General features: G+C 56.3%; 1 protein-coding gene across 1 annotated transcript; it reads left to right on the top strand.

The window, feature by feature from the left end:
* The first annotated feature begins 5,372 nt into the window (after window positions 1-5,372).
* Window positions 5,373-23,726, top strand: SNX27 (sorting nexin 27). Its single transcript, XM_064401767.1, has 12 exons — window positions 5,373-5,665; window positions 11,301-11,532; window positions 12,504-12,696; window positions 13,769-13,833; window positions 14,473-14,577; window positions 15,244-15,322; window positions 16,293-16,456; window positions 17,368-17,457; window positions 18,379-18,528; window positions 19,860-19,988; window positions 20,921-20,980; window positions 21,652-23,726. Exons 1-12 carry the CDS (start codon window positions 5,406-5,408, stop codon window positions 21,697-21,699), a joined length of 1,575 nt encoding a protein of 524 aa, XP_064257837.1. The 5' UTR covers window positions 5,373-5,405; the 3' UTR covers window positions 21,700-23,726.
* The last annotated feature ends 120 nt before the right edge of the window (window positions 23,727-23,846 follow it).

Genomic DNA, 23,846 nt, shown 5'->3' with positions numbered 1-23,846 from the left:
CCTCTGCAGCAGCTCCACTGACCCAGAGCCCCTCAGAATCTGTCTGGGGTGACCCCCAGGCCATTGGCACCTTGTGGGGGCTGTGCTGGGCCCTGGGTCACCCCAAAATCTGAGGCACCCAGGGAAGGAGCTGTGACCCCTGTGCCCACCCAGCCACTGCCCTTCCCTGGGACCCCCATTCCCCTGGAAATCACATCATGGGAACCCCATTCCTTATGTCCCACCGTGCCTGGGACCCCCATCCCAGCACTGACATTCCCCAGGATCCCCATGGTCCAGCACCCCATTCCCAAGGAACCTTCTCCTGTTCATTCCATCCCCTGAAATCTCTCTTTGACCAGGACCTGGATGCTCCCAGGACCCCCATTCCCACGGGACCCCCCATTCCCCCTGCACCCCATCCTTGGCACACCCATGCCATGACCCCAAATCCCTGGAGCCCACGTTCCCCTGGCACTCCCATCCCTGAATCCCCCCAGCCCTGGGGTCCCCCATTCCCATTGCACCCCCATCCCCGGTGACTCCCCCTCCTCAGGACCCCCATTCCCAGGGACCCCATCCCCGGCACTCCCCATTCCCCTGGACAGCCATCCCTGCCTCCCCAAACCCCCTGAGCCCCCCACTCCTGGGAACCCCAAATCTCACCTTGTCCCACCCAGCCTCATCCCCATCCGGTCCCCAGCCTGTGGCCACCCTGCCCCCACCCGGTGCCACCTCCACATGAAGGTGACACCCGAACTTGCTTCCTTCCCCTTTGGCCAAAGAGCCGCCAGCGAGGGGACAGACACCCCCGGCAGCGAGTGACAGCCTGTGCACACGGCTGGGGACAGCGGGATGGCCGGGAAGGTGGCGCTGCTCCTGTGGGGTGAGTGCCCCGGGCACGGGCCTGACAGCCCAGGCATGGGGAGGGGAGGGGGCACAGGGGGGCTGCGGGGTGCCCTGAGGTCCCCAAGGCCAGCAGGGCATGGAGCCCATTGTGAGCAGAGTTGTGGGGTGGCTTTGGGGACAGGAAGTGGGGACAGGGAGGGGAACTGGGATGTGGGGACAGGAACAGCGGGATGGAGATGTGGGGACAAGGATGTGAGAGAAGGAGCCTTGGGGCTGGGGCAGCTGTGGGGACAGGGCCACAGGGATGCAGGACAGGGACAAGGGGACAAGCACCCTGTGCTTGGGCCATGGGGACAGGTGCCAGAGGAGTGGGACCAGGGGCACAGGGCCATGGGGATGTGGCTGTGGGGCTGGCAGGGGTGACCTGAGGCAGCACGGGGTCCCCATGCCTGAGCATGGCTTGGCTGCTGTGTCCCTGTCCTCCAGACATCTGTGCCACACCCGTGTCCCCACAGAGACCTTGTGGGGACAGCCCCCACACCCCGTGTCCCCGTGCTGCTGTCCCCACAGTGCCACCCCCACTGAGCCCTGTCCCTTCTCCCTTCCAGCCCAGACCCTCGGCCTCGCTGGTGAGTCCTCGGGGGATGCCATGGCCCCACCCCGCTGTCCCCAGCCCCGCGCTGGCCCTGCCAGCCTGTTGTCCCCTGGCAGCCTGGTGTCCCCTGCCAGCCTGGTGTCCCCTGTCACCCGCAGGTGCCCAGACCACCCAGCTCCTCGTGGAGCCCCCCTGGAGGCCGGCAGTGCTGTGGGACCAGGTGACACTGACCTGCCAGGGCTTGGGGACAGCCGGTGACACCACCTGGTACAAGGACAACCAGCAATGGCGGCAGCAGGGACCCGACCACTTCAAGGTCACCAAGAGTGGCATCTACCAATGTTACAGGCCCGGCAGCGGGTTCAGCTCCCCCGTGGGTGTCTTTGATGGTGAGTTGGGATCTTCAATGATCTGGGTGGCCCCTGACAGCTCTGGGTGGGCTCTGCTCCGTGGGTGGCCTCACACCCGTCCTGTGATGAGAGCTTGTGCCCTGCACACAGGGACACCCCAGTGCACCCCAGTGCACACAGATGTCCCCTGGGCCACGGGACACACCTCAGACCTGTCTCGAGCCCCTCAGTGACATGGGACCCTCCTGTCCCACAGATCCGCTGGTGCTGCAGGTGCCAGCACGGGCACTGCTGGAGGGGGACACGGTGACACTGCGCTGCCGGGGCCGGCAGGACAACCCGGTCACTGAGGCACGATTTTATCAGGACGTGAAGGATTTGGGGGGGTCCCTCATAGGGACCGAGCTGTCCCTGTCCCCCGTGCAGCTGAACCACAGTGGCATCTACCACTGCAGGGGCTGGGTGGGCTCAGGAATGTCAGTGTCAGCAGCAGTGACAGTGACAGTGCACGGTGAGCACCCCGCATCTGGAACTCCAATCTCCTGACACCCCAAAGCCCCTTTCCAGCAGGCTCAGAGTCACAGTCCTCACCTCCCCTCTCCTTCCCAGAGCTCTTCTCGGTGCCGGTGCTGGAGGGTCCCCCCGAGCCCATCGAGGGGTCCCCCCTGAGTCTCAGCTGCCTCAGCACCCCCAGCCCCCTGCGGCCCCGAGCCCCCCTCCTGCACGTGTTCTACCGGGATGGGCAGGTGGTGGGGGGCCCGCAGGGGTCCCCGCAGCTGCTGCTGCCCTCCGTGGGGGTCTCCCACTCGGGGAATTACAGCTGCCAGGTGCGCTCCGAGGAGGGGAATGTGAGGAAGAGCAGCGCCCGGCTCTGCGTCACGGTGTGCAGTGAGTGCGGGGATGGGCACGGGGTGAGCCCAGAGACACCCTGGATCCCCTGCCTTGGTACCCCCATCACTGCCTGGAGGCCTCCATCAGTGCCTGGAGGCCCATTCCCTCACCAGCTCCCTTCACCCCTTTCAAGGCCCCCTCACCCCTCTCTGAAGTTCCATCACTTTCCCCTTGTGCCACCATCCCCTCCTTGGGTCTCTCTATCTTTCCAAGTGTCGCCGCCTCCCTCTCCAGGTATCCCCTCCCTGAAACCCCAGTCCATTCTTAGAGTCCCTTTCATGCCCCCCATCTCTGCACCCCCTCTCTCTCCTTGGGGAGCCCCTGCCTCTCCCTGACCTCCGTGGGTGCTCAGTGTCCCCTGCTGTCCCCCCTCTTGAAGGGGTCCTGTCCTCAGGGGTGTCCCTGTTTGGGCAGACTCCCAAGGGACAGGTGGCACTTGGGGACCCCCTGAATGTCACCGTCCTGGGTGAGCGGGACCCTCGGGCTGGGGGTGACCCCACCCACGGCACCCCCATCCCACCTCTCCTGTGCCAGCCCTGTCTGTGTCCCCACAGTGCCCGTGGCCAATGCCACCATCACCCCCGGTCCCCTGGCACACCAGGTGCGCACAGGTGACAACGTGACCCTGCGCTGCTCGGTGCAGGTGGGCTCAGCCCCTGTCACCTTCACCTGGCTGCACAACGGGCAGGAGGTGGCCCGGGGTCCCCTCCTGGAGCTGGGGGACATCGATGTGGGACATTCGGGCACCTACCAGTGCAGGGCCACCAACAAGCTGGGACAGGACGGGCACCGCGTGTTCCGGGCACTCAGCCCAGAGCTGGCCCTGGAGGTGACACCTGGCTCAGCCTGGCTCACAGGTGGGGTCACACGGGGTCACTGGGGGGCACAAGGCACCTGAGGTGAGTGGTGGCACTGATTGTCCCCTCTGCCCCCAGCAGTGGCTGTCAATGTCGGCAGGAGCCTCCTGTTCCTGCTCCTGCTCCTGGCTGTCATCGGGGGCTGTCACTGGTGGCACCGCCGGGGTGTGTGACACTGGGGGGGCGATGGGGGTCCTACAGGAATGGGGGGAAGCCCCCAGAGTAGGGGCAGAGATCAGGGAATCAGGGCTGCAGTGGGGATTTGAGGTCCCCTGTGTGGTGTTGTGGCTTCTGAGGTCCCAGGAAGGTTCAGGGATCTCGCGGTCCCCGCAGTCACCCCCTCCCCTTTACCTTGCAGCTGACAGGAAGCTCCAGGACAGGTGAGTGGGGGGCTTGGGCCAGGACTCCCCTTTCCCCCTCCCCAGACACCCCCCACACCCCTCTTATCCCCACAGGACCCCTCTGAGGAGGGGGCAGTGCTGGACCCCCACCGAGGGGGCAGGGGGTTTGTTCAGGGGGGACACAGGGACACATCACCCACAGGTGTCACCCCCCACCCAGGTCCCCACCCCCGGTGTCACTCTCACGGCCCCCATGGGTGTCCCCTGGCCCTGCCCCACCTCGGGATCCTCAAGAGACCAACGTGGAGCTGTCGGGACCCCAGGAGGGACAGCGGGACCCCCGTGACTACGATGACGTGCTGTGACACTGGGGGCACTGGGGGGCACTGGGGACACTGGGGACACTGGGGGGCACTGGGGGGCACTGGGGACACTGGGGACACTGGGGGGCACTGGGGGGCACTGGGGACATTGGGGGCACTGGGGGCACTGGGGGGGCATTGGGGGCACTGGTGGTCCCTGCCCCAGGACGCCCCTCTGTTTCCCCCCTCCCCAGCTCCCGTGGGTGCCCACCGTGCCCGGGTTTGGGGGTTCCAGACTCCAGAGCTCCCCGTTCCAGTGCTCCCAGTGCTCCCAGTACCCCCTGGTGCTCCCCATTCCCTCCCCAGTGCCAGGGGGCACAGGACCCTTGTTCCTCTTACTGGACCCAAAACGCAGCTTTTTGATTAAACTGGCATAAATGGTTTTTGTTTGTTCAGCTCGGGAAGGAGGAGGGTCCTGCTCAGGTTGTTGAGCAGACTGTTCTGGGTTCTGCAGGATTTTGGGGGCTCCCTCAGTCCCTTGAGGGTCACCAGACTGCACTGCCGCAAACAGCGCTCCCTGCCTGTTCCCAGGGAAACCGCACCCCCTGTTTCCATGGCAACAGCATCCCATCTCCATGGCAACAGCCCCCCGTCCCCACGCCCTCAGCCCCCCAATACCATGGCAACAACAGCCTGCTGTTCCCATGGCAGCAACACCCTTCTGTTCCCATGGCAACAACACCCTTCTGTTCCCATGGCAACAACACCCTGCTGTTCCCATGGCAACAGCCCCCTCCCCGTTCCCACGCCCACACCCCCTCGTTACCATGGCAACAGCCCCTCCCATTCCCATGCCTACGCCCCCCATTCCCATGGCAACAGCCCCCCAAGCCCATGGTACATGTTACCCCCGCTCCCATGCCCACCTCTCCCCGTTGCCATGGTAACAGCCCCTCGGTTTCCATGGCAGCACCCCCTGCTTTCCCATGACAACAGCCCCGTTCCCATGGCGACACCCCCGTTCCCACGCCCACGGCGCATGCGCCGCTCTCTCCCCGCCTCCCTGTCTCTCTGACTGCATTTCCCATCACCCCCCGCGGCCCGCGGCGCGCTAACGGCTCTCGGCACCTCCGCGGACTCCATGTCCCATCGCACCCCGCGGCGCGGACGGGAGGGGGTGGGTCCCTACGGGGGCCGGCGCGGGCCCGGTCTCGTGACGCGCGCCGTGCGCGGACGCCAAGATGGCGGACGAGGAGGGCGAAGCGCGGCCGGGGGCGCGGAACGGGGCCGGGGAGGGACCCCCGGGCGGGCCCCGCGTCGTCCGCATCGTCAAGTCCGAGTCGGGTTACGGCTTCAACGTCCGCGGGCAAGTGAGCGAAGGCGGGCAGCTGCGCAGCATCAACGGCGAGCTGTACGCGCCGCTGCAGCACGTCAGCGCCGTGCTGGGCGGAGGGGCCGCCGACCGCGCCGGGGTGCGCAAGGGGGACCGCATCCTGGAGGTGTGAGTACGGGGGGGCCGCCCACCCACAGCCCCCCGGCAGCCGGCCCCGGGAACGCGCCCCACACACACGGGCAGGGCCGGGGGAGGGGGGTCCTGAGGGGGCTGGGGGCCGTGAGGGGGCTGGGGGCGATGAGGGGGCTCTGAGGGGCTGGGGACCGTGAGGGGACTCTGGGGGCGATGAGGGGGCTCTGAGGGGCTGGGGACCGTGAGGGGGCTCTGGGGGCGATGAGGGGGCTCTGAGGGGCTGGGGGCGATGAGGGGCTGGGGGCGATGAGGGGCTCTGAAGGGCCTGGGGACCGTGAGGGGGCTCTGAGGGGCTGGGGGCGATGAGGGGGCTCTGGGGGCGATGAGGGGGCTCTGAGGGGGCTGGGGGCGATGAGGGGGCTCTGAGGGGCTGGGGACCGTGAGGGGGCTCTGAGGGGGCTGGGGGCCATGAGGGGCTCTGGAGGCCATGAGGGGTCTGGGGGCTATGAGGGAGCTCTGAGGGTCCTGAGGGGGCTGGGGACCATGATGGGGCTCTGAGGGCCGTGAGGGGCTCTGAGGGGACTCTGAGGAGACTCTTGAGGGGGCTCTGAGGGCTGTGAGGGGCTCTGAGGGCCCTGAGGGAGCTCTGAGGAGACTCTGAGGGGGCTCTGAGGGCCATGAGGAGCTCTGGGCGCCGTGAGGGGGCCCTGAGGGGCTCTGGAGGCCATGAGGGGCTCTGGGGGGCCCGGGCTGAGGGGACACCGAGCCCTTGGTGCAGTGTTGCGGTGCTGAGGGGTGAGGGTGTCATGAGGGGGATTGAGACCCCCCCCGGGCTCTTGGGGGGTTTTGTGAGGGGGCTGAGGATGGTGTGGTGAGGAGGGACTGAGACCCCCGGCCCTTGCTGGGGGTTTGGGGGGAATCCTGAGGGGGCTGAGCGCCCTTTGGAGATGTTTGGGGGGTATTGGGGGCTTTGAGGGTCCCCTGGTGAGGGTGTGACTGGGGAGGAGGGGGAGCCCCCGACCCTTGGTGGGGATTTGGGGCGTCGTGAGGGGGATGAGGGTCCCTTGGTGAGGGTGTCATGATGGGGGTGAGACCCCCAGCCCTTGTTGGGGATCTGGGTGTTTTGAGGGGCCTGAAGGTCCCTTGGTGAGGGTGTCATGAGACCCCCCCAGCTCTTTGTGGGAATTTGGGGGGTCCTGAGGAGGCACCAAGGGGGCAGAGGATCCCTTGGTGAGGTTTAGGGGGTCCAAAAGGGGGGTCTTGAGGGGGCTGAGGGTCCCTTGCTGAGGGTGTCATGAGCACCTGGCCTTGAGGGGGATTTGGGGGGTCCTGAGGAGGGGGGCTGAGCTCCCCAACCCTCACTGGGGGTTTTGGGGGGTCTTACAGGAGCCTCTCAAGGGGCAACCCTTGGATTTCAACATGGGGTCCCTCCTGGGGAGGTCAGGGGGAAATTTTAGGGATAAACCCCTTGGATTTCAACACAGAGGCTCCCAGGAAGGGCAGGGGGCATTTTTGGGGATCAACCCCTCAGAGTTCAGTGTGAGGACCATCCTGAGGAGGGCAAAGGAGCATTTTTAGGGATAAACCCCTTGGATTCCATCCTGGAAGACACTTCCTTCCTTTTCTTATTCGTGTTCTCCGGCTGCTGCTTTTTCACACCCAAAACTGTAACTTTAACCCAGAGAACTCCTTCCCATGGGAATATTCCTGCTGTGTGGAAACTCATCTTCCTTCCCCCCCCAAAAAAACCCTTAAACTTTGCAGCTGGTTTTGGGCTGAAATCCCTCAAATCCCAGCGTGGGGGTTGTTTTCAGGGATCCCTGCGGATCCTCCCACCGTCGCACTTCGCTCCGGGTCGGTTAAGTCCAATTACTGATTAATTCCAGGGATTTCCGAGCTGCAGGAATGTTTTGCTGCCAGCTCTGGAAGTCCAAGGGGTGTGAGGAGCTGTCAGGACCTGCAGAAATCCCAGCTGGGATTCGGCTCTGTCCCAGCTGACCCAAATTCCCGATCCTTTGATTTTTCCGTGCGGGAGAAGCGCTGGGAGCGGGGGGAATTCTGCACCTGGATGTGCCAATGGGGGGAGCAGCATTCCCAGGCTGAGGGGGGAGGGTTTTGTGGGCACGGGGATGAAATTTTCCCTCATTTTTGAGTGGTTTGGGGAGCATTTAAAACGCTGGGTTTGGCATGAGGGAGAGGTTTGGAGCTTGGTGCTGGAATTTTGGGGTGCAGTGGCTGGTGCCAGGTGAGAACCAGGGCATGGTGTGTGGAATAATTAAGCCCTGAGGTTAATGATGGTTAATGAAGAGGGTTTGCTTGTGGTCTGCCAGTCCTGATATCCCTATGGGAGGTGGAAGGATTGGGAATTTCCTGGGAACTTCCTCTTGGTTTATTCGTTTATTTCCTGGGAGAAGTGGCTTTAATTTGTCCCTGTGTCCTGTAGGGCTGCCAGGTTGGCTCTTGCCCTATTCCAGTATTTATGTATCCCAATATTTCAATATTCTAGTATTCCTCTATGCCAATATTTCCATAATCCAGTGTTCCAATATTTCAATTTCCCAATAGCCCTGTTTTCCAATATTTCAATATTCCTATATTTCAGTATTCCTATATTTCAGTATTTCAATATTCCTGTGTTCCAATATTTCAATATTCCTATATTTCAATATTCCTGTGTACCAATATTTCAATATTCCTATATTTCAGTATTTCAATATTCCTGTGTTCCAATATTTCAATATTCCAATATTTCAGTATTGCAATATCCCAGTATTCCAACCCTGCTGTATTCCTATTTCCCTACATTCCAATATACCAATATTCCAATAATTCAATGTCCCTATATTCCAATATCCCTATTTTTCTATATTCCAAATTACCCAATTCCCATATCCCAGCATTCCCATCTTTTGCTGCAGAAACCACCCCAGAATTCCCGAGTCCCATCCCTGCTCTGTCAGCATGAAACCCCCTTCATTTTCCTGGGATCTGTGAAAATCCCAACTCCTGGAATTCCTGGAGAAGGAAACAATGACCCAGGACTCCCAAAATAGCTCTGATTTCCCTTCCTTTCACGGGAGCAGCGGGATCGGGCGGGAAATCCGCTCTCCCGGCCATCCCGCTTCCTCCAGAGGGAACTCCCCAAAATCCAGGCCCTGGAGCTCCGGGAGGAGCTGCCTGGGTGGGTTTGGGATGTTCAGGGTGTTGATTCCGTGCAGGATTTCCTTCCCACCTCCTGGAATTCCCAGCAGACCGGCCCCGAGGAGGGGAATTTTGGGGGAGGAAGAGCCTGACCTATGAAGTTGTTCTGCTCCTGAGGAATTCCTGCTGGGATTTATGGGGGATATTTGGATGGAGGCACTCAGCTGTGGCTCTGGCACTCCACAGCTCATCCCTGTCCTGGAAAAGTCTGGAGATCAGCCACTCAAGCGTGTTTTCCATGAAAAATTCATTCTTCCCAGTCCTCATCCAACACCAATGGATGCTCCAGGTGCTGCCTGGATGCTCCAGGCCCTTTTTCCATCCCTCCCTCTCTCCCAGATCCAGCATCCAGCTCCTCCCTGTGCCTTCCCAAGGCTTTGGAATGCTCCAGAATCCCTGGGAGCATCCAAGGCAGACAATGGGAGCTAATTGAGCTCTTGATTAGCGCCCGGAATGTCGATCATCTCCAATCCACCAGGAAGAGAAGCTCCAGAGCTGCTGGGGGAGGATGGAATGGAGGAAAAAGGGATTTATCCATAACATTGAGTGGGAAAACAGCTGGATTTAGGTGGGGTGGGTAGGGCTGGGGGATCCTGCATCCCACCAGACTCATTCCTGCAGCAGGGAAACCTCTGGAACAGGTGCAGCACTGGGAAGGTGTCAGGTTTTGATGGAATAACCTCTGGAATTGCATCTTCCCAACATTCATGGGTGAGGCCAAAGGCTTTTCCCTCAGGAGGTTGGACTGTCCCTCTCTCCGAGGGCTCAATTTCCATTTTATGGGATGGAAAAATCAGCTCTGCCTTGGAAATTTCTGGGATTGCTTGGGATGAGTTTTCCAGGGCAGATTTGATCCACGTTTTCTGGGCAAAGCCAAATCCAGACTGTGGAGCTCTTGGGAATGTCAGGAACGTTCTAGAAGTGGCTTGGGAATATTTTCTGTATTTCCATGGGATTTTCCAGTGTTTCCAGGAAGTTTGGGGCTGGTTGAGATGACTTTTCCTGAGCTGGTGTGATCCAGATTTTCCAGGCAAGTCCAGATCCGTGCCATGGGGTTCTTGGGAATATCAGGAATGTTTGAGGTGGCTTGGGAATGTTTTGTGTCTTCCGTGTTCCCATGGGATTCTGGAAGGTTTGGGATTGATTGGGATGAGTTTTCCTGAGTGAGGTTCAATCCAGACTTTTTGGACAAAGTCAGATCTGGGCTATGGGGCTCTTGGGAATGTCAGGAATGTTCTAGAAGTGGCTTTGGGAATGTCTTGGGTCTAAAGCACTTCTGTGGGATTCCAGGAAGTTGGGAGCAGATTGGGATGAGCTTTCCTAAACAGGCTGCCCAAGGTGTGATCCAGATTTTCTGGGCAAAGCCAGAATCAGGCCTTGGAGTTCTTGGGAATGTCAGGAATGTTCTCTGGGGGTGGCTTGGGAATGTCTTCAGCACTTCCATGGGAATTTTGGATTTGCTCCCTTTAGGAACGGGGTGAACATGGAAGGAGCCGCACACAAGCAGGTGGTGGATCTGTCCATGGGAATTTGGGATATTTTTCCCTTTAGGAATAGGGAGAACGTGGAGGGAGCCACACACAAGCAGCTGGTGGATCTGTCCATGGGAATTCAATGGGAATTTGGGATTTGTTCCCTGTAGGAACGGGGTGAACGTGGAGGGAGCCACGCACAAGCAGGTGGTGGATCTGATCCATGGGAATTCAATGAGAATTTGGGATATTTTTCCCTGTAGGAACGGGGTGAACGTGGAGGGAGCCACGCACAAGCAGGTGGTGGATCTGTCCATGGGAATTCAATGAGAATTTGGGATATTTTTCCCTTTAGGAACAGGGTGAACGTGGAGGGAGCCACGCACAAGCAGGTGGTGGATCTGATCCATGGGAATTCAATGGGAGTTTGGGATTTGTTCCCTTTAGGAACGGGGTGAACGTGGAGGGAGCCACGCACAAGCAGGTGGTGGATCTGTCCATGGGAATTCAATGAGAATTTGGGATATTTTTCCCCGTAGGAACGGGGTGAACGTGGAGGGAGCCACGCACAAGCAGGTGGTGGATCTGTCCATGGGAATTCAATGAGAATTTGGGATATTTTTCCCTGTAGGAACGGGGTGAACGTGGAGGGAGCCACGCACAAGCAGGTGGTGGATCTGATCCATGGGAATTCAATGGGAGTTTGGGATTTGTTCCCTTTAGGAACGGGGTGAACGTGGAGGGAGCCACGCACAAGCAGGTGGTGGATCTGTCCATGGGAATTCAATGGGAATTTGGGATATTTTTCCCTGTAGGAACGGGGTGAACGTGGAGGGAGCCACGCACAAGCAGGTGGTGGATCTGTCCATGGGAATTCAATGAGAATTTGGGATTTGTTCCCTGTAGGAATGGTGTGAATGTGGAGGGAGCCACGCACAAGCAGGTGGTGGATCTGTCCATGGGAATTCAATGGGAATTTGGGATATTTTTCCCTGTAGGAATGGTGTGAACGTGGAGGGAGCCACGCACAAGCAGGTGGTGGATCTGATCCGCGCCGGTGAGAAGGAGCTGGTGCTGACGGTGCTGTCGGTGCCGCCGCACGAGGCCGAGAGCCTGGAGCCGCCCGAGGAGCCGCTGGGGCCGCCCTTCTACGACTACAGCGAGAAGCAGGCGGTGCCCATCTCCATCCCCACCTACAAACACGTGGAGCAGAGCGGGGAGAAGTTCGTGGTGAGGCTTTTTTATCCTGGGAATGGGGGGGGGATCTGTGGGTTTGGGGTTTTGTTTGTTTGTGGGGGTACGGGGGTTGTTCGCACTGAGTAGTGGGGCTGAAATGTAGGATTGTTGAAGTATGGGAATGTTATGATATAGGAATGTTATTATAGAGGATATAGGAATGTTACGATATAAGATACAGGAATGTTATGATACAGGATATAGGAATGTTGGAATATTGAACATAAGATTGTTGGAATACAGGAACGCTGAAATTTAGCAACGTTGCAATGTAGGAATTTAGGAATGTTGGAATACAGGAACATTGGAATATAGGAATGCTGAAATTTAGGAATATTGGAATTTAGGGAAACAGGGCTGTTGGAGTACTGAAATGTAGGAATGTTGAAACATAGGATTATTGAAGTATAGGAATATTGAAATAAAGGGATACAGGACTGTTATGATACAGTAATATTAGAATGTTGGACATAGGAATACAGGACTATTGTAATACATTGGAATATAGGAATGGTGAAATCCCAGAGTGGGATTTGGCCTAAAATCCCATAATTTGGGGCTTTGGATGCAACATGAAGAGTTTGGGATCTCTCAGTATCTCATGGGAAGCATCCATGATCCAGAATCCCGAGTTTTGAGGCTGTGGATGAAACATGGGGAGTTTGGGATCTCTCTGCATTCCATGGGAAGGAGCCAGGAACTTAAATCCCAATATTTTGGCCTTTGTGTGGAAAATGGGGAGTTTGGGACCTCTCAGTGTCTCGTGGGAAGTATCCATGACCCTGAATCCCAAGATTTGGGATTCCTGAGGCCCTGGAATGCCGGGATCAGCAGGGACACCCTCCATCTCCAGGCTCAGCGCATTCCCCTCCTTTCTCCCCAAACCCCTCACTCCTGGAGGACGGGCATGGCCGAGCTGTGGGGAACATTGGGGAGCATTTGGGAATTCTGGGGGCTCTCCCCAGGTGTACAACGTTTACATGGCCGGGCGGCAGCTGTGCTCCAAGCGCTACCGGGAATTCGCCATCCTGCACCAGAACCTGAAGCGGGAATTCGCCAACTTCACCTTCCCGCGCCTGCCGGGCAAGTGGCCGTTCTCGCTGTCCGAGCAGCAGCTGGACGCCCGCAGGAGGGGCCTGGAGGAGTACCTGGAGAAGGGTGAGCTGCTCCAGAATCCCTCCTCGTCCCTAAATCCGTCCTCAGACCGATCCCGCACCCCAAAATCCCTCCTCGTCCCTAAATCCATCCTCAGACCGATCCCGCACCCCAAAATCCCTCCTCGTCCCTAAATCCATCCTCAGACTGATCCCGCACCCCAAAATTCCTCCTCGTCCCTAAATCCATCCTCAGCCCAATCCCCACCTGAAAATCCCTCCTCATCCCAAAATCCCTCCTCAGACCAAAATCCCTCAGCTCAAAATCCTGCAACCCAAAATCCCTCCTCCTCCCAAAATCCCTCACCCAGATCCCTCATCCCAAACCTTCTCACTCCAACATCTCTCCTTATGCCAAAACCCCTCCTCACCTCAATCCCTCATCCCAAAATCCCTCCTCATCCCAAAATCCCTCCTCACCCCAATCTGTCATCCCAAAACCCCTCACCCTAAAATCCCTCCTCATCCCAGAAACCCTTATCCCAAATCCTTCCTCATCCCAAAATCCCTCATCCCAAAACCCCTCACCGACATTCCCGGGGGTATTCCTGATCCATTTGTGTGTTTGCGCTGTGAGGTTTGGGGTGGTTGGGTGGGATTTTGGGGTGGATCCACCTTGGAGACGGTCTGGATCCATGAGGGACACCAGAACATAAAGAACATGGAGTTAACAGTGACACTGGAGGTGACCCAGGGGACAGGAGGTGACACAGATGACACTCAGGGCACTGCAGGTGTTGGCCTGATCCACCTTGGAGAAGGTCTGGATCCATGAGTGACACCAGGATATGGAATTAACATGGAGTTAATGGTGACACTGGGGACAGGAGGTGACCCAGGGGACAGGAGGTGACCATGGGGACACTCAGTGACCTTGGAGAGGGTCTGGATCCATGAGGGACACCAGGACATGGAGAACATGGAGTTAATGGTGACACTGGGGACAGGAGGTGACCCAGGTGCAGGAATTCCCTTCAGGATGAGTTGGGATGATGGGAAAGGGTTGCTGGGCTGCCCCTGGAGGGGATATTCCAGGTCCTGGTGACATTCCGTGTGACATTCCGTGTGTCCTGCAGTGTGCTCCATCCGGGTCATCGGCGAGAGCGACATCATGCAGGAGTTCCTGTCGGAGTCGGACGAGGTGGGTGCCATCATCCCGCAGAATTCCATGGAAAAAACCCTTCCATGGAATCACCAAGGTGGGAAAACCCTCCTGTCCAACCATCCCCAAGGCCACCCTGGTCTGTGTCCCCAAGTGCCACATCCATGGGGTTTTGGGACAATTCCAACCGGTTTTCGTGGGATTGAGGCTTGGTCCAACAGAATTCCGTGGGGAAACACAGAAAAGCCCTCAGAGCTCCTCAGGTCCAACTGTCCCCAAGTGCCACATCCACAGGTTTTGGGGACAATTCTTCCTCTTTTTTATGGGATTGAGGCACCCCAAGCTCCCAGAATTCCTCCAAACCCCACAATCCTTCGGGATCCAGGGAACACACCAGGAATGAGCAGGAATTCCAGAGGGGGGATTGGTTCCAAAGTCTGGGACAATCCCCAGGATGGCAATTCCACAGTGCCCTGGGCAGCGCTGACCACGAAGGGATGAAGGAATTCCATGGGGGAGTTTTCCCAAATATCCCACCTGGAGCTCCCTGGCCATTCCCTCAGAAGAATCCAACCTCCTCCCATGCTGAATTCCCACTGGAGATTTTTAGGGATCACAAATAACTGGAAAACCGGGAATTCCTGATGTTTTGGGGATTTTCCCTTCCCTTTTTCCCAGAACTACAACGGCGTCTCCGACGTGGAGCTGCGGGTGGCGCTCCCGGACGTCACCACAGTGACAGTGAGGGTGAAGAAGAACAGCACCACGGACCAGGTGTACCAGGTGAGCCCATTCCCACCTGGAATTGCCCTTCCCACTGGGAATTTCCATCCCCTCAACTCGATTTCCCCACCCTCACCTGGATTTTCCTCTTTCCCACATGGAATTTCCTTCCCCCTCACCTCAATTCTCCTTTTTCCCACCTGGAATTTCCACTTTTGCCACCTGGAACTGCCCTTCCCACCTGGAATTTCCATCCCCTCAACTCAATTTTTCTTTTTCCCACCTGAATTTTCCTTTTTCCCACCTGGATTTTCCCCCGTTTTTGAGCATTGGGATCCACTGGATCCATGGATTATGGGGAGTAAAATAACACAGGACAGACCCTTTGGAAAAAGGAGATGAAAACTCTGCTGGAAAAGAGCAGGAATTCCAGAATCCCATGGATAAACAAGATTTGGGTGTGTTCAGGACACATCCCATGGAATTCCACACCAATTTTAGGCAGTGGAATGATCCCAGATGGGAATTCCCACTCCTTTTCCCTGGGGAGTCCAGGCTGGAATTGTGGAGACCCCACAACCTCGACATCCGCAGGAATCAGGGAGCAGAACGGGATTGAAGAGCCGGCCTGGTTGTGCTGGCAGAGTTCCAACCGGGTTTTCCGTGGTCAGGGAATTCCCGGGAACGCCCGGCTGGCGCTGATCCCGTTTTCCCGGCGTTTTCCAGGCGGTGGCTGCCAAGGTGGGCATGGACAGCATCACCGCCAACTACTTCGCCCTCTTCGAGGTCATCAACCACTCCTTCGGTGAGCCCGGAATTCCGTGGGATTTAGGGGAAAAAAAAAGCTGGGAAAAAAGGGGGAATTGAGGGATCTGCAGGTCCTTAGGGTGGGATTGTGGAATTCATGGGGCAGGGACAGCTCCCGCCATCCCAGGCTGCTCCAACCTGGTTTTGGATGATTCCAGAGATGGGGAATCCATGGAATAACCTGGGATAGGGAAGGATTTATCCCTAAAATCCCATTAAAGCAGGACAGGGAATCCTGGAACAGTTTGGGATGGAAAAGATCCTTAAAGATCCTTGGGATCTTGGGACCTCCCACTGTCCCAGATTGATCCAAGCTGGAAGTGGGCATTCCCAGGGATGGGGAATCATCCTGGCTGGAAAAGCCCGCTGAGATTGAGGTCAGTCCCACTAAATCCTGTCCCCCAGGTGCCACTTCCAGGAGTTTTTGGGATAATTCCCAGGAATGGTGGCTCCACCCTGCCCTGAGCATCCCCATCCAACACCTGATCACCTTTTCCATGGGGAAATATTCCTGAATATCCAACCTGGACCTCCCTGGCATAATTTGAGGGAATGTTCCTCTGATTCCCCAGCTTTTCCCAGTGCAGAAGTTGGCTCTCAACGAGTTCCCCCACAAGCTCTACATGCAGAACCACGCCTGGGATTTTCGGGATATTCCTCCAGATTCCAGGGGTTTTGGAGGGATTTGGGATCATTCTGGAAGGATTCGGGGATAATTTTGGAAGGGTTTGGGATCATCTTGGAGGATTCGGGGATAATTTTGGGACCATTCTGGTCCCAAGAATTTAGGGTCATTCTGGAAAGATTTGCGATCACTCTGGAAAGATTTGCGATCATTTTTGACCGTTCCCTGTGGGAAAACCCTCATTTTAACGCCGATTTTTTTGGCTCTCCTGGAACCCCTGTCCTCCCCACGCCCTGACCCCGACATTCCACGGCCTCTCCGGGATGTCCCGGGCCGTTCCCAGTGCGGAAGCTGGCTCCCAACGAGTTCCCCCACAAGCTCTACGTGCAGAATTACACCTCGGCCGTGCCGGGGACGTGCCTGACCCTACGCAAGTGGCTCTTCACCACCGAGGAGGAGGCGCTGCTCAACGACAACGACCTGGCCGTCGCCTACTTCTTCCACCAGGTATGGAATTCCCACCTGGAATTCCTCTGGAGTGCCCCTTCAGGTGGGGAGAACTCCTCACGGGGTCGCTGGGTCCCATAGTTGATCCCAAGGTGGGATGGGGTTTTGGTTGTTTTTACGAGATTGAGTCACCTCAAAGGTTCTCGAGCCACCCCAAAGTTCTCCATGGAATTCAGAGCAGGAATTCCTCTGGAATGCCCCTTCAGGTGGGGAAAACTCCTTATGGAGTCATTGGGTCCCATAGTTGATGCCAAAGTGGGTTGGGGTTTCAGTTGTTTTTATGGGATTGAGGCGTCCCAAGGTTCTTCGTTCAACCCAAGGTCCCCTAAGGAATTCCCACCTGGAATTCCTCTGGAATGCCCCTTCAGGTTGGGAAAACTCCTCATGGGGTCGTTGGGTCCCATAGTTGATCCCAAGGTGGGTTGGCGCTTTGCTTTGAGACACCTCAAGGTTCTTGGGCCACCCCAAGGTCCTGCAGGTGAGGAATTCCCACCTGGAATTCCCCTGGAATGCCCCTTCAGGTTGGGAAAACTCCTCACAGGGTCGTTGGGTCCCATAGTTGATCCCAAGGTGGGATGGGGTTTTGGTTGTTTTTATGGGATTGAGGCACCCCAAGGTTCTCCGCCCACCTTGAGGTCCCCCAAGGAATTCCCACCTGGAATTCCTCTGGAATGCTCATTCCTGTTGGGAGAGGTGATGGGGTGCAGTGGTTGATCCCAGCTTTGGGAATTCCACCCATGTTTTATGGGATTGAGGCACTCATGGAAGTGCTCCAAACCCTGCTGTCCTTTGGGATACAGAGATTGGAGTGGGAATGACCTGGGGGGGAACCCCTGAGGGTGAAGCAGGAGGTGGCTCCTCCTCCTCCCATCCCAAATCCCAGATTTTTCCCAGATTTTTCCCATCCCCAGGCTGTTGATGACGTCAAGAAAGGCTACATCAAAGCCGAGGAGAAATCCTACCAGCTGCAGAAGCTCTGCGAGCAGAGGAAGATGGTCATGGTGAGTGAATTCCCTGGAGTGCTGGGGACTCCCTGGAATGTCCCATGGAATCCCTGCCCGTGTCTGTATCCCTGGAATCCCGGTGAACCCCTGAGATCCCGGTGAATTCCCCAGTGAATCCCTTGGGATCCCGGTGCATTCCCTGGGGTCCTGGTGCATTCCCTGGCATCCCAGTGAACCCATGGAGTCCTGGTGAATTCCCTGAGATCCCAGTGAACCCTGGGGTCCCGATGACTCCCTGCCATCCTGGTGACTCCCTGGGGTCCTGGTGCATTCCCTGTGGCCCCGGTGAAACCCTGGGGTCCTGGTGACTCCCTGGGATCCCAATGACTCCCTGCCATCCTGGTGCATTTCCTGGGACCCTGGTGACTCCCTGGGGTCCCAGTGACTCCCTGGCATCCTGGTGAATTCCCTGGCATCCCAGTGCCTCCCTGCCATCCCAGTGAACCCCTGGCATCCTGGTGAATTCCCTGGGATCCTGGTTCATTTCCTGGGATCCCACTGCATTCCCTGAGATCCTAGTGACTCCCTGGGGTCCAGTGCATTCCCTGGGGTCCCAGTGAATCCCTGGCATCCCAGTGAACCCCTGGGATCCTGGTGAATTCCCTGAGATCCTGGTGAATTCCAGAATGCTGGTGTATTCCCTGGGGTCCCTGTGCATTCCCTGGGGTCTTGGTGACTCCCTTGGGTCCCTGTGCATTCCCTGGGATCCTGGTGACTCCCTGCCATCCTGGTGCATTCTCTGGTACCCCGGTGACTTCCTGGGGTCCTGGCGCCGCCCTGGGACCCCGGTGCGTTCCCTGGCATCCCGGTGCATTCCCTGGGATCCTGGTGACTCCCTGGGGTCCCAGTGCTTTCCTGGCACCCCGGTGCAGTCCCTGGCACCCCGGTGCCTCCCCGGTGACTGGGCTGTCCCCGCAGTACCTGAACATGCTGCGGACGTGCGAGGGCTACAACGAGATCACCTTCCCACACTGCTCGTGTGACTCGCGGCGCAAGGGCCACGTCATCTCGGCCATCAGCATCCGCCACTTCAAACTGCACGCCTGCACCGAGGAGGGCCAGCTCGAGGTATTCCCTGCCATCCCTGCCATCCCTGGCCCCACGGCCCTGCCTCTGTGCCCTCCCGAATCCCTGGGGTCACCCCAAATCCCTGGGATTGTCCCCAGCCTCGCACCTTGGCTTTACGCCATCACCCAGTTCCCAAATCCCTGGGGTTGTCCCCAAGCTCGCACTGGGTTTTACACCATCACCCTCTTCCCAAATCCCTGGGGTTGTCCCCAAGCTCACACTGGGTTTTACAGCATCACCCTGTTCCCAAATCCCTGGGGTCATCTCAAATCCCTGGGATTGTCCCCAAACTCACACTGGGTTTTACACCATCACCCTCTTCCCAAATCCCTGGGATTGTCCCCAAGCTCGCACTGGATTTTACAGCATCACTCTCTTCCCAAATCCCTCGGGTCACCCCAAATCCCTGGGATTGTCCCCAGCCTCGCACCTTGGCTTTACGCCATCACCCAGTTCCCAAATCCCTGGGGTTGTTCCCAAGCTCACACTGTGGGTTTTGCACCATCACCCTCTTCCCAAATCCCTGGGGTCATCCCAAATCCCTGGGATTGTCCCGAGCCTCACAGCCTGGGTTTTACACCATTACTGTGTTCCCAAATCCCTGGGGTTGTCCCCAAGCTCACACCCTGGATTTTACACCATCACCGTGTTCCCAAATCTCTGGGATCACACCTTGATTTGTGTCATCACAGTGTTCCCAAATCCCTGGGATCATCCTTGGTGTCCTACCTTGATTTGCACTTGGACTGTGATCCCAAATCCCTGGGATCGTCCCTGACCTGACACCTTTGGATTTGCACCTGGACTGTGTTCCCAAATCCCTGGAGGCTGTGCTGGGATCATCCCTGGCACCCCTGGGATTATCCCTCATTTCACACCCTGGCTTGCATCTGCTCTGTGTTGCTAAATCCCTGGGGATCATCCTGATATCCCTGGGATCATGCGTGGTCTCCCACCTTGGTTTGCACCTGGACTGTGTTCCCAAATCCCTGGAGGTTGTGCTGGGATCATCCCTGCATCCCTGGGATTACCCCTGATTTCACACCTTGGTTTGCACCTGGTCTGTGTTCCCAAATCCCTGGGATCATCCCAATTCCCTGGAATTTACCCTGGGATCATCACTGACCTCACACCTTTGGATTTGCAAACCCCTGGGCTCTCCCCGAGCTCCCTGCTGGGATTTGGGAAGCGCAGCCCAGGATAACTCTGGGAATCCTCCCTGTGCTGAACCTGAGACAAACCCTCCTGTTCCCTGACCCCACCCTGATCCCGGGGGCTCCCCAGCTGCCCTGCCCGGGATCCTGGCTCAGCTGCCTTTGGGAATCCTGCAGAACCAGGTGATCGCCTTCGAGTGGGAGGAGATGCAGCGCTGGGACACGGACGAGGAGGGCATGGCCTTCTGCTTCGAGTACGCGCGCGCCGAGAAGAAACCGCGCTGGGTCAAGATCTTCACCCCCTACGTGAGTGTCCCTGCCTGGAATGCCCTCAATCCCTGCCTGGAATGCCCTCAAACCGAGCCCGGGAGTCCCTTGGGAATGGCATCCTGAGTGTCCCTGTCCTGATCCCAAGCCCTGCCCAGAATTCCCTCAAACCCTGCCCAGAATTCCCTCAAATCCCACCCAGAATTCTCTCAAACCCCGCCCAGGATTCCCTCAAATCCCTGCCCAGAATTCCCTCAAATCCCACCCAGAATTCTCTCAAACCCCGCCCAGAATGCCCTCGAATCCAGGAATTCCCTTAAATCTCACGAGGAATTCCTTCAAATCCCACCCGGGATCATGAATGTCCCAATCCTGCCTGGAATTCCCTCAATTCCCACCCAGAATGGCCTTGGGAATGGGATGTGCGAGTGTCCCAGTCCTGTCCAGATTCCCCTCAAATCCTGCCAGGAATTCCCTCAAATCCTGCCCAGAATGGCCTTGGCAATGGGATGTGTGAGTGTCCCAGTCCTGCCCAGAATTCCCTCAAACCCTGCCTGGAATTCCCTCAAACCCCACCCAGAATTCCCTCAAACCCCACCTGGAATTCCTATGGGAATAGGGGCTGGGGGAGTGCGAGGCACAGGGAGAGCTGGGACAGGGGGGAAGGAGAGGCTGATCCCAGAGATTGATCCCAGAAAGGCTGATCCTTCTCTGGAGCTCCTGGTTCCTCCTGGGACCCCTCTGGAGCTGCTGGATCCTGTTTGGAATTCCTGATTCCTACCTGGAGCTCCTGGTTCCTCCCTGGAGCTGCTGGATCCAGAAGTTCCAAACGAGAACCAGGAGCTCCTGGCTTTTCCCTGGAATTCCTGGCCCCAGTCTGGAGCCCTCAGTTCCCCTCTGGATCTCCTCCCTCCCCCTGGATCTCCCGGGTTTTCCGTGGATTTTCCCTGATTCCTGTTTTTCCCTGGCAGTTCAATTACATGCACGAGTGCTTCGAGCGAGTTTTCTGCGAGCTCAAGTGGAGGAAGGAGGTGAGAATTCCAAACTTTTCCCTTTCCCAGGTGGCTTTCCTGGTCCATAATTCCCACAGGGAATGTCTGGGTAGTTCCAGGATGGGGAAAAGCAGGGGAGGAGCTCTGGAAGTGGGGAAGGTTTCATGGAGCAGCTGGAAAAAGGAGCTGCAGGTGTTGGGAAAAGGTTCCTGGAGCTGGGAATGACCTGGGAGAAATCTGGGAAAATACCTTGAGGAGCTGGGAATGGCCAGAATAAACTTGGGAAAAGGCTCCTGGAGGTGGGATTGGGATTGAAATTGGCATTGGGATTGGGATTGGAATACTGGAATTGGAATTGAGATTAGAATTAGGATTGGATTTTGGATTTAAATTGGGATTGGAATTGGAATTGAAATTAGAATTGGGATTGAACTTGGAATTTAAATTGGGATTGCCATTGACATTGGGATTGCCATTGGAATTTAAATAGGAATTGGCATTGCCATTGGCATTAGGATTGGGATTTGAATTGGAATTGGCATTGGAATTTAAATTAGATTTGGGATTGGGATTGGGACATTCCAGGTGTGTGGAAGCCCCAGCTGGGCTCTGAGCCATTCCCAGCACCCCCAGCCTCTCCTCAATCCCATTTCCCAGTGGGAATCCCGGGGTTCTGCCACCTTCACCTTGTCCCTTTCCTTCTTTTCCAGAACCTTTTCCAGCTGGTCAGGTCACAGCAAAGGGACGTGGCCACTTAACCCCGGGAGCTTTTCCAGGAATCCCCAAAAATCCGTTATTGTATTAAAGCCCCCCCCAAACTAAATCTCATTAATTCCAAATCCATTCGTGCCCGTCATCTTTATGGAATTCCAGAGGAAAGAAACAAAACAAAACAAAAAAAAACCTGGGAAAAGCCACCTGAGGGGGCTCCTTTTTCCCACTCAGATCCAGCTCCAGGCTGGGAATTTTGGGAATTTTTTTTTTTTTTTTTTTACAACTGGAATTAAGAAGTTGTTGTTTCTGCTGGGTCAGATGTGGAAAAATAAATGGGGGGGAAAGCAGGAAAAAGCCCTGGGAATGTTCCATTCCTGCCTGGGCATCCATGGGAATAATTCCTTTAAAATCCCACGAGGTGGCAGCAGCTTTTTAAAGGGATTTTCCACCTGTTTCTCCTCCCAGTCCGTTTTTTTTTTAATCACTACAGATAAAAAAAAAACAGGAAAAACATCCAAAAGGAGTCAGATTCCAAGGAAATGCCTCTCCTGGCACAAGGATCCCGCTCATGGATTTCTATTCCTGCTTTTTGGGGTGTTTTCCCAGGGATTTGGGTGTGCCTGGCTCCTTGGGATGGGATCTGGGAGATTCCAGGATCCCAGGGCTGCCCCTGGATTGGGATGAGCAGCTCCCAGGAGGAAAAATAACCTGGAAAAACCAATTCTCCTATTTTTGAGTGGGATTTTTCCATGGATCCAGTGGCTGGGCAGCTCCCAGGAGGGAAAAATCACCTGAAAAAGCCATTTTCCCCTATTTTTGAGCACTTTTTATCCATGACTTGGGTGTCCAAGCAGGAAAAATAACCTGGAAAAAACCATTTTCCTTCATTTTGAGCAGGATTTTTCCATAGTTCTGGAGGAAAAATAAGGTGGAAAACTCATTTTCCCTGGTTTTGAATGGGATTTTTCCACAGATCCAGTGGCTGGGATGTTCCCAGGAGGGAAAAATGAGCTGGAAAAGCCCTTTTTTTTCCCTGGAAAAGCCTTTTTTTTCTCTGGTTTGGAGCAGGAATTTTCCATGCCTTGGGTGGATGAGCAGCTGCCAGAGGGAAAAACCCTCTGGAAAAGATATTTTCCCGAATTTGGAGTGGGCCTTTCCCATGGTTTGGGAGGAAAAATAAGCTGGAAAAGCCATTTCTCCTTGGTTTTGAGCAGGATTTTTCCGTGGATCTGGCAGCTGAGCAATTCCCAGAAGGAAAAATTACAGAAAAGCCATTTTTCCCCTGGTTTTGAGTGGGATTTTTCCATGTTTTGGGAGGAAAAAATCACCTGGAAAAGGCGTTTTTGCCTGGTTTGGGGCTGGCCTGGAGCTGGCTCTGCCAGGGTTTGGGGTGGATTTGGGAATATTTGGAAGCAAACCCAGCAGGAGCATCCTGGCCTCATTCCCCACCTCTGGAATGTGCCAGAGTTGCTCCAAAGTGGGATTTTCCCCCAAATTCCCTTTTTGGGAAGGGGTTTTCCCCACTCCTCCCCCAGGAGCCAGGATGGGGGAGTTTTTTTTGGGGGGAAAATCCCAAATCCTCGGCTCTGGAGCAGCCGAGAGCCGGGAATTAATTCCATTAATTGGATCCCTGTAATTAATTGGATTTCCGTTGTCCTCGGGAGCCCCGAGCCGTGGAAAACCCAGGAATGGGGGAGGGAAACTGGGAGAGGTTTGGGATCCCCAAAATCCCCCTTAAAATCTCCTTCAGCACCCCCAATTTGGGTAAAATCCCAGGAAAAACTGAATTTTCATCCCAATTTTCCCGCTAGCCCCAAATTCCAGCAGATCAAGGAGAACTGAACCATCTTCCTGTGGATTTTTTTAATCCAAAAATCAAAAAAAAAACCAAAAAAACAACCCCAAAAAGGGAGAAATCAGTAAAAAAAAAAAAAAAAAAAACCCTGCCCCCTCCTTGTCCCATTTTCCCTCTTCCAGCTGCTCCCATTCCTCGGGTTCCCGGTCGGGAAAAGCCCCTTTAGTGTAATTAATTGTAACATATTCTTTTAAATAAATTGATTTATTGAGGAAATTCCGGAGGGCCGTGGCCGTGCTCCTTCCCCTGGGGGGGCTCCCGTGTCCCCCCAAAATTCAGGAGAATCCAGGGATGGTTTCAAACTTCTGGACTTTGGGAATTTGGTGGGATTTTAAG

The sequence above is a fragment of the Passer domesticus genome, chromosome 32, assembly GCF_036417665.1.
Source record: "Passer domesticus isolate bPasDom1 chromosome 32, bPasDom1.hap1, whole genome shotgun sequence".
In the NCBI taxonomy this organism is placed as follows: domain Eukaryota; kingdom Metazoa; phylum Chordata; class Aves; order Passeriformes; family Passeridae; genus Passer; species Passer domesticus.
This window is presented reverse-complemented; position numbering and strand designations above follow the sequence as displayed.